The sequence below is a fragment of the Canis lupus genome, chromosome 1 (assembly GCF_011100685.1).
Source record: "Canis lupus familiaris isolate Mischka breed German Shepherd chromosome 1, alternate assembly UU_Cfam_GSD_1.0, whole genome shotgun sequence".
NCBI lineage: Eukaryota > Metazoa > Chordata > Mammalia > Carnivora > Canidae > Canis > Canis lupus.
The window spans coordinates 108,850,797-108,863,711 of NC_049222.1; the positions used below are offsets into that span (position 1 = coordinate 108,850,797).

The window sequence follows — 12,915 nt, forward strand, 5'->3', positions numbered from 1 at the left end:
CTCCAGTAGCTCCTGCGTGGAGGGTGTGTGGCCAGCAGCGTGCTAGGAACTGTCTGACCCAGCACCTTCCCGTAGATTCTCCACAGGTTTGCAGGTGTTCTGCATCCATGCTGAGCGGCAGGATAGCCACCAGCTACGTGCAGCCGCTGAGCGCTGGAAACATGGCTGTGTTTCATTTCATTTTATTTTATTTCATTTTCTTTAATTTTCCTGTAAGCAGCCACATGCGGTTGGTTGGTGGCTGTTGTATGGGCCAGTGGTAGCCAAGACTTGAATGTTAACTCAGGTAACCTGCTTCGCAGACTCTGGGGGGACGGGGCGCACAGAACAGGGAGATGGGCACCCAGGCCCAAAGCGGGGGTGCCAATGCCAGGGTTCTGACCCAGCAGCCTGGCTCCGGGCCCTGTCCTCCTGCGAGACAGTGCAGTGAGTGTGTGAGACCCCCAGCTCTGCCAGCCACGGACTGGGGACCGCAGATTCTGGAGCCTCATCCGTGAGGGCAGCCAGCCGCTGGCTGGACCTGGTTTGCTCATCCGTAGATCCTCAGCCCCTTCACAGTGCCTGGCATGTAGTCGGTGCTGTTTTTCCTGATCAAAAAGGGGACCTGGTTGGGCAGCCCTGCCTTCCCACCTGCCTCGACTGGGGATCGATGGTTGGAGCTGGGGCCGCCACCTTGTGACCATGAGGAATAGCCAGCAGATCCAGGGAAAGTAGCCCTTAGATGGTGGCCCGGGGGCCAGCTGCTGCCCAGCAGGCTTCTGGTCGTGGGGGTGGAGCAGAGGCGAGGGAATAGTTATTGGGTGCAACCAAATCCCAGTGTGGCTGCACACTGTGAAATGGCCTGTGCTCATCAACGGCTAAAAGAGTCCCTAACCGATACAGCTGTACCAAAGAGGACTGGCAAGGTAACGTGCAGCCATACTTACCAAACTCTCCGTGTTTAAGGCAAAATAACATGTGTGTGTTACGTGCTGTGTGTCTGGGGGTGCCCATGTCCGTCTGGCTTTGTGTACAGCCCATGGTCCCTTCAGGCATGGAACCCAGTCTTCCTGAGGAAAGCGGGGCCAGAGACACGCTCCTCCTCCCCTCACCCCTGCAGACCCCTGTGAACACGCCACCCCCAGCAGCTGTGGCTGCCACAGCCCTCCACCGGGGCTGGGCAGGGATGTCCTCACTCACCAAAGACCCTCACGACAGTCCCACCGGATAGGAATTTTTATTACCCCATTTGACAGATGGGGGACACTGAGGCACATAGATGCAAATAACTTTCCCTAGGTCCACTGTCTACTAGATGGAGGGCCAGGATTTGGTCCAGACAGTCCTGCAGGAGGCCCTGTGCTGGCAGCGCTGCCCATGGGGAGCCTCACATGCCCCCTCGGGGATGTGGAACATTCCAGTTCCACACCCCACTGGAAAGTGTGGGAGTGACAAGATCCTGCTGATGGCTGGCGATGCAGGTGGTGAGGGGATGAGCTCAGGGTGGACAGGCGGGCAGCTGGAACATCTTCCCCTGGTTGAAATGCTGCTTCTAGAACTTGTCGAGACCCCAGGGCAGACAGTGCTTGGAGCGGAGTCCCGGAAAGTGTGTGCAGAGGAGGGGCAGCAGGGAAGGGAAGGTGGGCAGCTGGCTTGTTCATGATTGCACGTGAATCAAATATATAATTTCAGTTTGTCACATCTGACGATGCTCGTTTTAATCACTTGATTAAGGTGATGTCTGCTTGGTGCCCCCATGTAAAGTGACCCCTCTGCAGTCAGTATATCGTAAGAGGATATTTTGTGCGACGCAAATAAATGGTATCCAACTTGGCACAGTCCTGTCTGTGTGGACTCCTGCTTTCCCGTGTTCCCATATAACCTGTTGATATTTATTTGGATTCTCAAATTGCCAGGGGAGCTTCTTCAGGGTGACCTCTGGGATCCTTCGCCGTGACCCCACAACTGTGTCCTTGCTTTACTGCGCAAGACGTTTTAGGCTCATCTTAGACTTGCTTGTCGTGCTCCAGACGTGGGAGCAGCCCTCTCCCCCAGGACTTGTTCCTTTCAATGGAGAATGGTATTTTAAAAGCCAAGCCCTGGATGCCAGGGGTGTCACAGCTTCTGTGTCCTCTTAGCTCGATGACCTACATACCAGTGTCCCTGCATACCCTGTGACATCTGTGTTTACTGTCACAGCCCTCTGTCCTGAAACCCACCAGTACAAACCAGTGCCTCCGATTCCCATCCAACACCAGACTCCTCCTTTTCCCCATCTCAGTATCCATGAAGAACTGATTGCCCTTTATTCCTCGTCGATTCCCTGTGTGTAACTCCTCTCTCTTCCTTGCTGCCATCCCGCTCAGCGGGGGCACCCTTCTCACCCTGACCTGTTGTCCACATCCTACACCTTGCACCCCCTGTGAGTGGACATCCTCGGGACCTGCGTGTAGACACCTTCTCACTCTGCTCGTTCTCGTGCTCCCACGTGGCATGTCAGGCTCCCCTCCCATGGCTCATCCTTACTGCCCCAGGCCCAGACACTCAGCCCTGCTGCCTCTCTGTGGGCACCCCCCTAACTCCCACAACTATTCGAACTCTGGCTCCCTATCCTGATCCCCTCCCAACCCCCAAGGTAGGGACCTTCATGGCCTCCTTGGGCTGTGACATCACCATGACTTTTCGCTTGCCAGCCCCCTCGCTGGCCAGCATAAGTGCCTACCTTGCTCTCTCCCCACCCCACCCCAGATTATTTACGAAGGGAGAAAGAGGTGAGCAGAGGAAGCACAGATATCGCCCTCTTAATCGCTGTGTGCACCCACTTCCTGAAGTCAGGCTGTTACTCAGGTTCTTGCATCCTGCTCGCTGGCACATGCTGACGGCAGCGCCCTGAGGCCAGGCGCAAGGTCCTCTACATGTGCACAGACCCAAAGGCCAGCAGAGGCCCCTCTCGGAGTGAGTACCCAGCAGGCTTGCTGGAACATGAATGAATGGATGCTCTCCACTCTAATCCCCAGGTTTGAAACTCTTCAGTTCTATTCTGGGGATAAAAGGTCAGAGCCTGAAACCGGCTCCCCCTCCACCCCACTCTAGCCAGATGGGGAGGCAGGGACAGCTCTGATCCCTCCCCAACCCCAGGAGAGATTTCTGATCCAGCTGTCACAGCTCTCGGACACTGGGACCGAGGGAGAAGCCAAGAGAGGCAGCAAGACTTGGCAAAGGAGCACCAGAGAAGATAAGGAGGCTGCACGCCAAGGGGGACAGGAAGGAGGGGAAGCCTACTTGAGCCTGCTGCCTGGTGCCCCTGCCCTGCCCCTCCATGCAGTTTCCCATGGGCCCCGCCTGCATCTTCCTGAGGAAAGGCATCGCTGAGAAACAGCGGGTGAGGTGGCAGACAGTGGGAAAGGGTACGGACAGGGCAAAGGGGGCCAGGGTGTGGGGAGGGAAGGGGCATGACAGGTGCAAGGGGCCGGGATAAGGGGCACAGCCTCAGGGGGACTCCTGACCAAGAAGGTAGAACTCTGGGAGCTCAGTGGGCCAGTGAGGTGAGTGAAGGTAAACTCCGGACTCAGCAGCAAAAGGGAGAAGGGGAGGAGACCTGCAAATAAAAGGGGAACTGGGATGTCCCTGTCCATCACCTCTCATTTCTCTGGACACCTGTAACCATGACGGTGATGACACAACTGCCTCTTACTGAGGCACTGCTATGCACCCAGCCCTACGCAAAGGGCTTTGCTTTCCTGCTGTCATTTCATCCTCAGGACCACATTCACGGTTGGCCACACTTGCGTTCCCATTTTACAGATGTGGAAATGGAGGCTCTGAGTCACAAAGCCCCTTGCCTTCTATAGTTACTGAGTGGCAGGGTCCCATCAAGTCTATTTGATCCAGGGGGCTTACTTTTCATTGTTGGGCTTTAGGATGAGAGAGAGAGAGAGAGAGAGATGGGCCTGAGGGGGGAGGGCATCATGAGAAAGAGAAGCTCAGGGGAAGGCTCCAGGAACAAGGGGGAGGCCAGAGGCTGGTGGAGTCCACAGGTGGTGTGCCTTATACCCAGCCTGACCCTTCAGGTGTGTCTGAGAGCAGTGGTGGCATCAGGGATTGGAAATGCTTAGCTGGTTGAAGAATTGGTCATGCTGGCAGTGAGCATCCTGCCCAGATGCCACCGAACACTGGCTCCCACGCAAACAGCTTCTAACCCTTGGGAGAAAAAATGGGGGGCGGTGGGAAAGGAATCAAGCGGGTGTAGTGGAAAGAATTTTGGCTCAGAATTCAAATCTCAGCCCTCGCTGCACCTGGCCTGCTGCATGACCTCCAGGGAGTGATTTAATGTCTCCCTGCCTTGGGAGCGTCTCTGCCACTTAGAGCTGTGTCCCTTAACCTTAACCTCTCTGTTCCTCAGCTTCCTCTTAAGATGGGAATGCTATGTGGTCCTACCCCCTGGGGTGGATCTGAGGTTTCAGTGAAGTGACTGTGGGCACCGGGCACAGGGTTGGCACTCTGAGCGCATTAGCTGTGATTCTGAGCCTTACTCTCTTGTTCTGAAGAAAGGAGGGGATGGGATGCCAAGACATAGAAGACCCCTTGCTAGCACAATGGGATGGATGTCTCTTCAGGAAAGGCAGAGGGACAGAGATCAAGATCCCGGGATAGGAGAGAGGAAATGGGAAGTGATGAGGAAGAGGGCGGGAAGCACACAGTCAGGGGTGGGAATCAGGAGACGAGAAGGAAGAGGAGGGGAGTTAGAGGAGAACTGGGAACAAGGAGGGGTCGGGGAGGGGTTGTCCAGAGGAGGGAGGGATGTGTTTGGAGAAGTAGATATGGGATCCCTGACCCTCTCAAATTCCCTCTCTCTACATTCCTTTCCAGGAAAGACCCCTGGGACAAGATGAGATCGAAGGTAACCCCTGCCCCAAATGCCACCTCATTGTCATCCGCCACTAGGCTGCTCTCCTGTGCATCTCAGTGTAGACCCTTCCCACGAAAGCTTCACACACCTCTCTCTTCCCATTCAGCCATGATTTTGTAGAACTCTCTCACACAGTCGCTTGGGAGCCTCCCAAAGTGTTCAGAAGGCACACCACACCCATCCCCAAGCGTCTCAGAGACCCAGGAGTGACAGATGCAAGAGTTTTAAGATGAATCCAAGACTGTTGTTTTTTCTTTTGGAGGTTTTGAAGGTCCCTATAACGTCACCCCAGAATCTGGAGGACCGCAGTGCCATCACTCTGCGGTCTCACGGATCATTCCTCTTGCACATTTCAATCTTGCTCATTGCACTCTCTGTCCATGTTTCATACATCACTCCTTTTTTTAAATTTTGGTTTTCAAAGATATCTTCTCCTTTGGAGTCTCTAGTCAGTACCTCCCTGATGGTTTCAAGGGATGGCCAGTCTTCCCCATTGACTGTTTCGAGTCCCCTCAAGGTTCTTCTCTCTTAACTTTCAGAGCTCCGGGAAGCATTTCTTGAGTTTGACAAGGACAGAGATGGGTTCATCTCCTGTAAGGATTTAGGGAATCTCATGAGGACGATGGGTTACATGCCCACGGAGATGGAGTTGACTGAACTGGGCCAGCAAATCCGCATGAACTGTGAGGCTGGGCCGGGGAGGACTGCTGGGAGTGGGTGGGGTGGAAGCAGGAGGGATGTGGAGGCTGAGCCACAGCGAAGGAAGAGGGTAGGCGGCACTAGGAGTCTGGAAGCAAACAGTTCAGCCTGGATTCGGGGAGGCAGCGTCTGAAGTGGATAAAAGGGTGACTCTTGGAGGCAGATCTGGGTCCAAGTCCCACTTCTATCATGTACTGATTGTGGTGCTTTTGAAAAGTGGAGTCAACTTCCACTCCTGAGTCTCATTTTTCCCATCTGTCACTCCTTGTGGGATTGGGATGAAGGAGCTGATGCAGGTCAAGGCTTAGCCTCCAGTAAACGGTTATCAATGTAGGTTAGTACCATGACCACTGAGACGCAAAGGTAGAGGGCAAGCTTGGAACCGTATCTGCCTCTGGAAACAAACTTGGGATGGGTTCCAGAGCTCATTTTGAGAAGGAAGCTGGGACCAAATTACTCTGGGGTTTTGCTCTAAGGCGTGCCACAGAGTAAACAAGGTTGAACCCAAAGACAGGATTGTGTTTCTATCTGGAAGAGGTTTGGCTCCCACTCAATTCATGCTCCCCCTTCTACAGACCAACAGATGAGCAGAGATCTGAACCAATTAAGAGATTTTTCCCAAGGTCACAGGGACAGCTGGTTTCTTTCACCCCATGCATCCGTCCACCCGGGTTCGGATTAGAGGGACCCTGGGCTCCGGGTTGGCTGAGAGGGAAATTTCTCAGATGGCAGAGAGATCAGAGCAGGTCTGCCTCTTAAACCAATCTGGAAGGGTCCAGAGAGGTAGTGAAGGGTTGGTTACATGGACTCTCACTAAACCTGCCTCTTCTGTCCTCAGTGGGTGGCCGTGTAGACTTCGAGGACTTTGTAGAGCTGATGACCCCCAAACTCCTTGAGGAAACAGCGGGGATGATCGGTGTCCAGGAGATGAGAGACGCCTTCAAGGAAGTGAGTTAAGATTTTCATGGTGTTGGGGGTACTTGAAAGAAACACCAGGAGTCTATGATTGGTCTTCCAACATGGACAGAACCTACCCAAACCAAATATTTTGGAAACTAGAATGGGATTTATAGGGAAGGAAAATCACATCTTCCAAACATTTACAATGCACGAGGCCCTCTGCAAATACTTTCTAGTTTAATGATCATAAAGAACAATAGGGATAAGCCGCCCCTTATCCCCAGTCATGTAGATGAGGACGTTGAGGCTCAGGGAATTTACAAATCTCACCTGAGATCCTGCCATGCCCAGAACACATGGTTAGACCTCTAATCTCTGTGCCTGTAATGGGAAGAAGGAATTCAATAATTTGAGATTCCAGAGGGGAATGCAAAGAGATAATCCGGTTTAACCCACTGTAGAGATACTTAAGAATCTCTTAAGTCTCATACCCAGGGAGGGTGAGGGGCTTGCTGAGATTTGCTTTCATCCCCTAATAAAATGCTTTCCTCAGGGGACGCCTGGGTGGTTCAGTGGGTTAAGCATCCAACTCTTGGTTTTGGCACAGGTCATGATCTCAGGGTCATGGATTGAGCCCCACGTCAGGCTCCACACTCAGCACAGAGTCTGATTGACCGTCTCCCTGTGCCACTCCCCCCACTCACCCTGTCTCTCTCTCAAATATATAAATAAAATCTTTAAAAATAAAATCAAATAAAATTATTACCTCAGAGCTTTCGGTGCAGGAAGCAAAAATAAAGAGTAGCATAGCCTTTGGAAGGCAAAACTTTGGAGCCGTGCAAACATGGGTCTGAATCCCAGGAAGATGTCCTCCTACCAGCTGTGTGATTTTCCTGTCCCAGCTTCACATAAATATGACCTAGAGCTGCATCACCCAACAGTACTTCCTGTAATCTCAGAAATGTTCTGTCCAAAATGGTAGCCATTGGCCACCTGTGGCTGTCAAGCCCTAGACATACTAGCAGGTATGACTGAGGAACTCGTTTTTTTCATTTTATCTAATTTTGATTTGTTTCAGTTCAATTGTTTATTTAATTGGACATTCAATAGAATATACACTCAATTTGCTTAAATTTAAAAACAAATAACACAATTCAGTTACTGAGAAACATTTCTCCTGGAAAACCTTGAGTATGTGGATCTACCTTTCCACCTACAAATTTTACAAAAGCTACATGCAGATCAAGTATTTCTGATAGTATTTGGTGTTTGAATGGAGAGGTGCTATCAGATTTTTAAAAAGATTTTATTTATTTATTCATGAGAGACACAGAGAGAGGAGCAGAGGCATAGACAGAGGGAGAAGCAGGCTCCCTGCGGGGAGCCCAATTTAGGATTGAATCTCAGGACCCCAGGATCATGACCTGAGTCAAAGGCAGATGCTCAACCACTGCGCAGCGTAGGTGCCCTATCAGTTGTAAAATACACCTGGATTAAGAGTATCCTTAGCTTAAGCATACATGTGTACTGATTATGTTAAATAATCACACTAAGTATATACTAAGTACTTACCATGGTAGTATTTAAACATCTTATGAAATCCAGTGTGCATTAAAAAAATATAGCTCATTTATAATTTCTAAAGATTTGAAGTAATCTCCTCACCCAATGTGGGGCTCAAACTCCTGAGATCAAGAGTCAGGTGCTCTACCAACCGAGCTGGCCAGGTACCCTGCTCATTAATAATTGTTAAATTGATTACATTCTGAAATGATAATATTTTGGATATATTGGGTTAAGTAAAATTGATTATTAAAAGTTATCTTGTTCTCTTTAACCTTTTATTTAAAAACATGGCTGAACTAGGGGTGGTGGAAGGGGAGGTGGGCAGGGGTGGGGGTGACTGGGTGACAGGCACTGAGGTGGGCACTTGACGGGATGAGCACTGGGTGTTATTCTATATGTTGGCAAATTGAACACCAATGAAAAATAAATTTATAAAAATAAAAAAATAAAATAAAAATAAAAACATGGCTGACTAAAAAATTTAAAATCAGCCATGGGGTTCATGCTATATTTCAATTGGATGGCACTGCTCTGGGGAAATATTATTCCAGGCTGGGGAAGCAGCAGGTATGGATGCTGGAAGGCAGAAAGCGCATTTGGGGAAGAGCAAGAAGCCCTGAGTTCTTGGAGCATCCTGAGCTGGAGAGAGAGTAACATTAGCATGCAAGCAACAAGGGCTCAGAGTTGGCAGAGGGAGGACCCAACCTCATAGGAGTTTGTGGGTTGAGGAACATGTCAGGATTTCATTGAGGGGGATAGGAAGCCACTGGAGTATTTTCAGCAGAGTGGCTGACAGTACCTGATTTCTGGTTTTTTTTTTTTTGTTTTTTTTTTTTTTAAGATTTTTATTTATTTGAGACAGAGAGAGAGCATAGCAGGGGTGAGGGCAGAGGGAGAAGGAGAAGCAGACTCCCTGCTGAGCAAGAAGCCCAATGCGAGGCTTGAACCCAGGACCCTGGGATCATGACCTGAGCTGAAGGCAGACGCTTAACCGACTGAGCCACCCAGACACCCCTGATTTCTGTTTTAAATGAACATGAACACAAGGCCCTGATATGTGGACAACGCATGATGGGAGTCAGAGGACCAACTGGGGGGCTGTCATGATAGTCCAGAAAAGAGATGATTGTGGCTTTGGCCAGGTTAGTGTCAGTGTAGCTAGAGAAGGATAGTTAGCTACCCCACCTGCTTGGGGCATAGAATGCAGAGACTTTCTAATAGATTGGTTAAGGGTATGCAGCATGGAGGTTTGAAAATAGTTCATTAATTCAGCCAGTATTTATCTGGTGCGTCATACTGTGTGGAAGGCACTGTTTGGAGCCTGAGCATGGGGCAGTGAACAAGATAGTGCAGATGACCCACCTTCAGAGAGGGGACACGCCAGTGCACGATGTGTGAAAGCGCTGACCCACAGTAAGTGGTCAGTAACACTGTTCTTGGGATTGTCGTGATCATTGTTGATATCACTCCTCTGCTCCAATCAGTTTGACACCAATGGAGATGGGGAGATCACCCTCGGGGAGCTGCAGCAGGCCATGCAGAGGCTCCTGGGAGAGAAGCTCACGCCCCGCGAGATCTCGGAGGTTGTGCAGGAGGCTGATGTGAATGGAGACGGTACTGTCGACTTTGAAGGTGACATTGTGTGGGGACAGCCACTGCCCATATGACTCTCCCTTTCAACCTGGGTCATTTCAAAGGCTCCATGTCCCTCACCTCTTCCTGGGACACCATCTAGGAGCTTATCCCTACACGTGCTCCCGCAGGGCTCACTCTCACATCTCCAGTCCCTGTCTCTTCCCAGTTCACTAGGCGCCCTTGTCAGAGATCAGAGGGTCCCATCTGGAGAGTGGACTGCTTAGTAGCTGGGGCTTTGGGGTCAGAGTCTCGAGGCTCAAATTCAGGATCGTCTCTTACTGACTATGCAGCCTTATCCTGGCTGCTTTCTCATGGTTTTTTTTTTTTTTTTTTTTAAGATTTTTTATTTATTCATGAGAATACACAGAGAGGAGAGAGAGAGGCAGAGACACAGGCAGAGGCAGAAGCAGGCTTCATGCAGGGAGCCTGACGTGGGACTCGATCCCGGGTCTCCAGGATCAGCCCTGGGCTGCAGGTGGCACTAAACCACTGAGCCACCAGGGCTGCCCTGTTTTCTCATGTTAAGTGTCAGTGTTCATATCTGCAAAATGGGGCAATATGACATCTTCCTCCCAAAGTTTTAGAGAAAATCCAGAGAACTCATGTACTAAGTGGCAATCCTGACATTGCTCGCATTGGTGTTCCTGCCTGGATCACCCTTGCCTCTTCCTGCTGGGTAAGTCTTAGTTATGCCCCTGGAAGCTGCCCCCTACCTCTCCTCTTGGGCAGGGGCATTCCTCTTCTGCACCCGCACATGCCTCCACTGTAACAAGGAGAGTGACACCGCCAGAGCTTATAACCATGACTTGCCTGTTTCCTGCTGAGGCCACAGACCGAACCTCTCATCACCAAACCCCCAGTCCTGGTGCAGAGCTTGTTACATGTGTGTTGAGTGATCAGATGAATGGAAACCATTGCAATCCTGTGTGGATCGGAGTAGAGATCTTTGTAGGAGACGGAACAGGGCATGACAGGCTCTAATTGTGACTCTCTGGTTCAGAAACCCCAGCATCCAACTGCTGCCTATAGACAGAAGCTCAATTCTTTTTTTAAGATTGTATTTATTTATTTATTTATTTATTTATTTATTTATTTATTTATTTAAGAAAGAGAGAGACAGAGACAGAGAGAGAGATAGAGAGAGAACATGAGCAGGGGGAGTGGCAGAGGGAGAGGAAGAAGCAGATTCCCCACTGAGCAGGGAGCTTGATGTGGGACTTGATCCCAGGACCCTAGGATCATGACCTGAGCTGAAGGCAGATACTTAACTGACCGAGCCCCCCAGGCACCCTGACAAAAGATAAATTCTTAGTCCAATATTCAAGTGCATCCATGGTCTGACCTCCACCAACTCCTTACTTCAACAAGCACTCTGAGTTGCTGGGTTCTGGGACACACTGCTCTGTGTCCTTGAAATCCTGTTCCTTTCTCCCTGGCTTCCCTTCCAGTTCCCATACTTTCCCATCAGGGCATTCTCAGGTCTTATCCATCCCTCAGGAATGGGAACAGTGCAACCTTTGCCAAGAAGCTTCCCTTCATCTTCAGCTGGGTGTATTAGCTCCAGCTCTGTAGTCCTACCGATGTTTTTCTGTTCCTCTCCCTTCAAAGTAATCACTGCAGACTTCATGGCACTGAGCTGTGTTCACCAACTAGGGTGTTGAATCCTGGATGGCAAGTGAGGGATGTTCTCTGAACCATCTTTTCTGTAATTCCCAATAGGGAAACTTGGTAGATATTTATTGCATTACCACAACTTAGTAAATGTTTGCTGGATGCCTGCTGGATCTCACCAGGCTCAGGTGTGCCAGGGGCATCCCTGGAAATCTGGAAGAGATAGGAGGCAGATGCCCAGGCAGGGAAAGGACAGAATGACCTCAAGACCTTGGTGGGGCCCCAAAGTTCATCTGGCGTGGAGTCACAGCAAAGTCAGGTGCACCCTGCTTTATTCCCAAGGTTTACCACTCACCATCCACATGACCTCAGGCCCATTGGTCAACTGCATTGGCCTCTGCTTATCTGTAAAATGATATTTCCTCCTCCAGAATTGGTTGAGAAGATGAAATCAGATAATCATAGTTATTTAACACCTGATGTGTCTTAAAGCATTATCTTGTTTAACCGATCTGAAATATTACATATGGCATATGGCAGTCCTGTGATTTCCATTTTGGAGATGAAGAAATTGAGATACAGAGGGTCATTGAGAACTTTCCCAAAGATCACCCATGGTTCCTGACACACAGTAAGGGCTTTAAAATGAATGCTGGCTGCTCTTACAAATACGCACCTCACCAGAGACCTTCCTTTTCAGAGTTTGTGAAGATGATGTCTCGCTGAGGAGGTTCTGGAAGTCCCGGTCACCCCACCCCCAGCCAACATGGATAAAGCACTTGCCTTGGACCAAATCCCCTCGGGCCCTTCCAGGAAGAGTGGTGGCTGGCCACCTTGCAGAGCATGAATTAAGGCTAACCCAAAAATGATCACTTTGCCCAGATGGCGGAGTGGGGCCAGGGGTACCTCTCTAGAATGAGATTAAGAAGGAAGAATCTACAAATGAAAATGAGATTGGGACTAGGGTCAGTGCTGCTCCCCCATTTCCAAAGATTAATGACATCTTTTGACTTCCCATAATCTCCAAAGCCTATGACCTACTAGAGTCTCTTCCTCAGTGTCCTCATGGGTCTGACTCCCAAAAAATCCAGCCCATAGTCCGCCCTTCGCCCTTCCTGCTTCAGCTGCTTCCGATCACCTCAGTTTCTCTCTGTTGGAAGAGGGGGGAAAGGCCAATCTTGGGGCTACAGAGTTCCTGATAAGACTGGACTTGGAAGAGGTTAATTAAAGAGGCTTCCAAAGTGAGCTTAGCCCGTTTGGTTGATTTCCTGGAAGCAAGGTCTGTTTTTTCTCTTCCCACCTCCTACTTCCTTTTCCTTATGTGAGATACTGAATTAAATCATAAATCTGGATTACCAAGGTTTAGAGCAAGCTGATCCCCAGGGAATTAATCCCCCATAAAATGTCATCATGCAAAGAGAAGGGGGACGGGGAATTCTCAAATTCTCAGCTTACATATGGGTGGCATGGAAACCATTCCTGGGAACCCCAGCACCCCCCTCCACCCTGCCCCACAATGGTCTGCCCTGGGTGCTCCAGTAGATTTTGCCTCTGTTAGGTGGGAACTTGTGCCAGCCCTCACACCCTGACACTGACCTGCACCCTGAAACCAGAGG

At 50.1% G+C, this 12,915-nt stretch overlaps 1 protein-coding gene across 2 annotated transcripts; it reads left to right on the forward strand.

Annotated features, from left to right (window-relative positions):
* The first annotated feature begins 92 nt into the window (after positions 1–92).
* On the forward strand, positions 93–12,544 carry CABP5 (calcium binding protein 5). 2 transcript variants are annotated; one of them, XM_038528412.1, is made up of 6 exons: positions 93–3,361; positions 4,849–4,879; positions 5,428–5,571; positions 6,426–6,535; positions 9,538–9,685; positions 12,000–12,544. In XM_038528412.1, the coding sequence occupies exons 1-6, from the start codon at positions 3,299–3,301 to the stop codon at positions 12,023–12,025; spliced, it is 522 nt and encodes a 173-aa protein (XP_038384340.1). In that variant the 5' UTR covers positions 93–3,298; the 3' UTR covers positions 12,026–12,544. The 2 variants fall into 2 exon arrangements, with proteins under 2 accessions (XP_038384340.1, XP_038384341.1); XM_038528413.1 differs by having other exon boundaries at positions 3,183–3,361; positions 9,538–9,667.
* Positions 12,545–12,915: the final 371 nt, after the last annotated feature.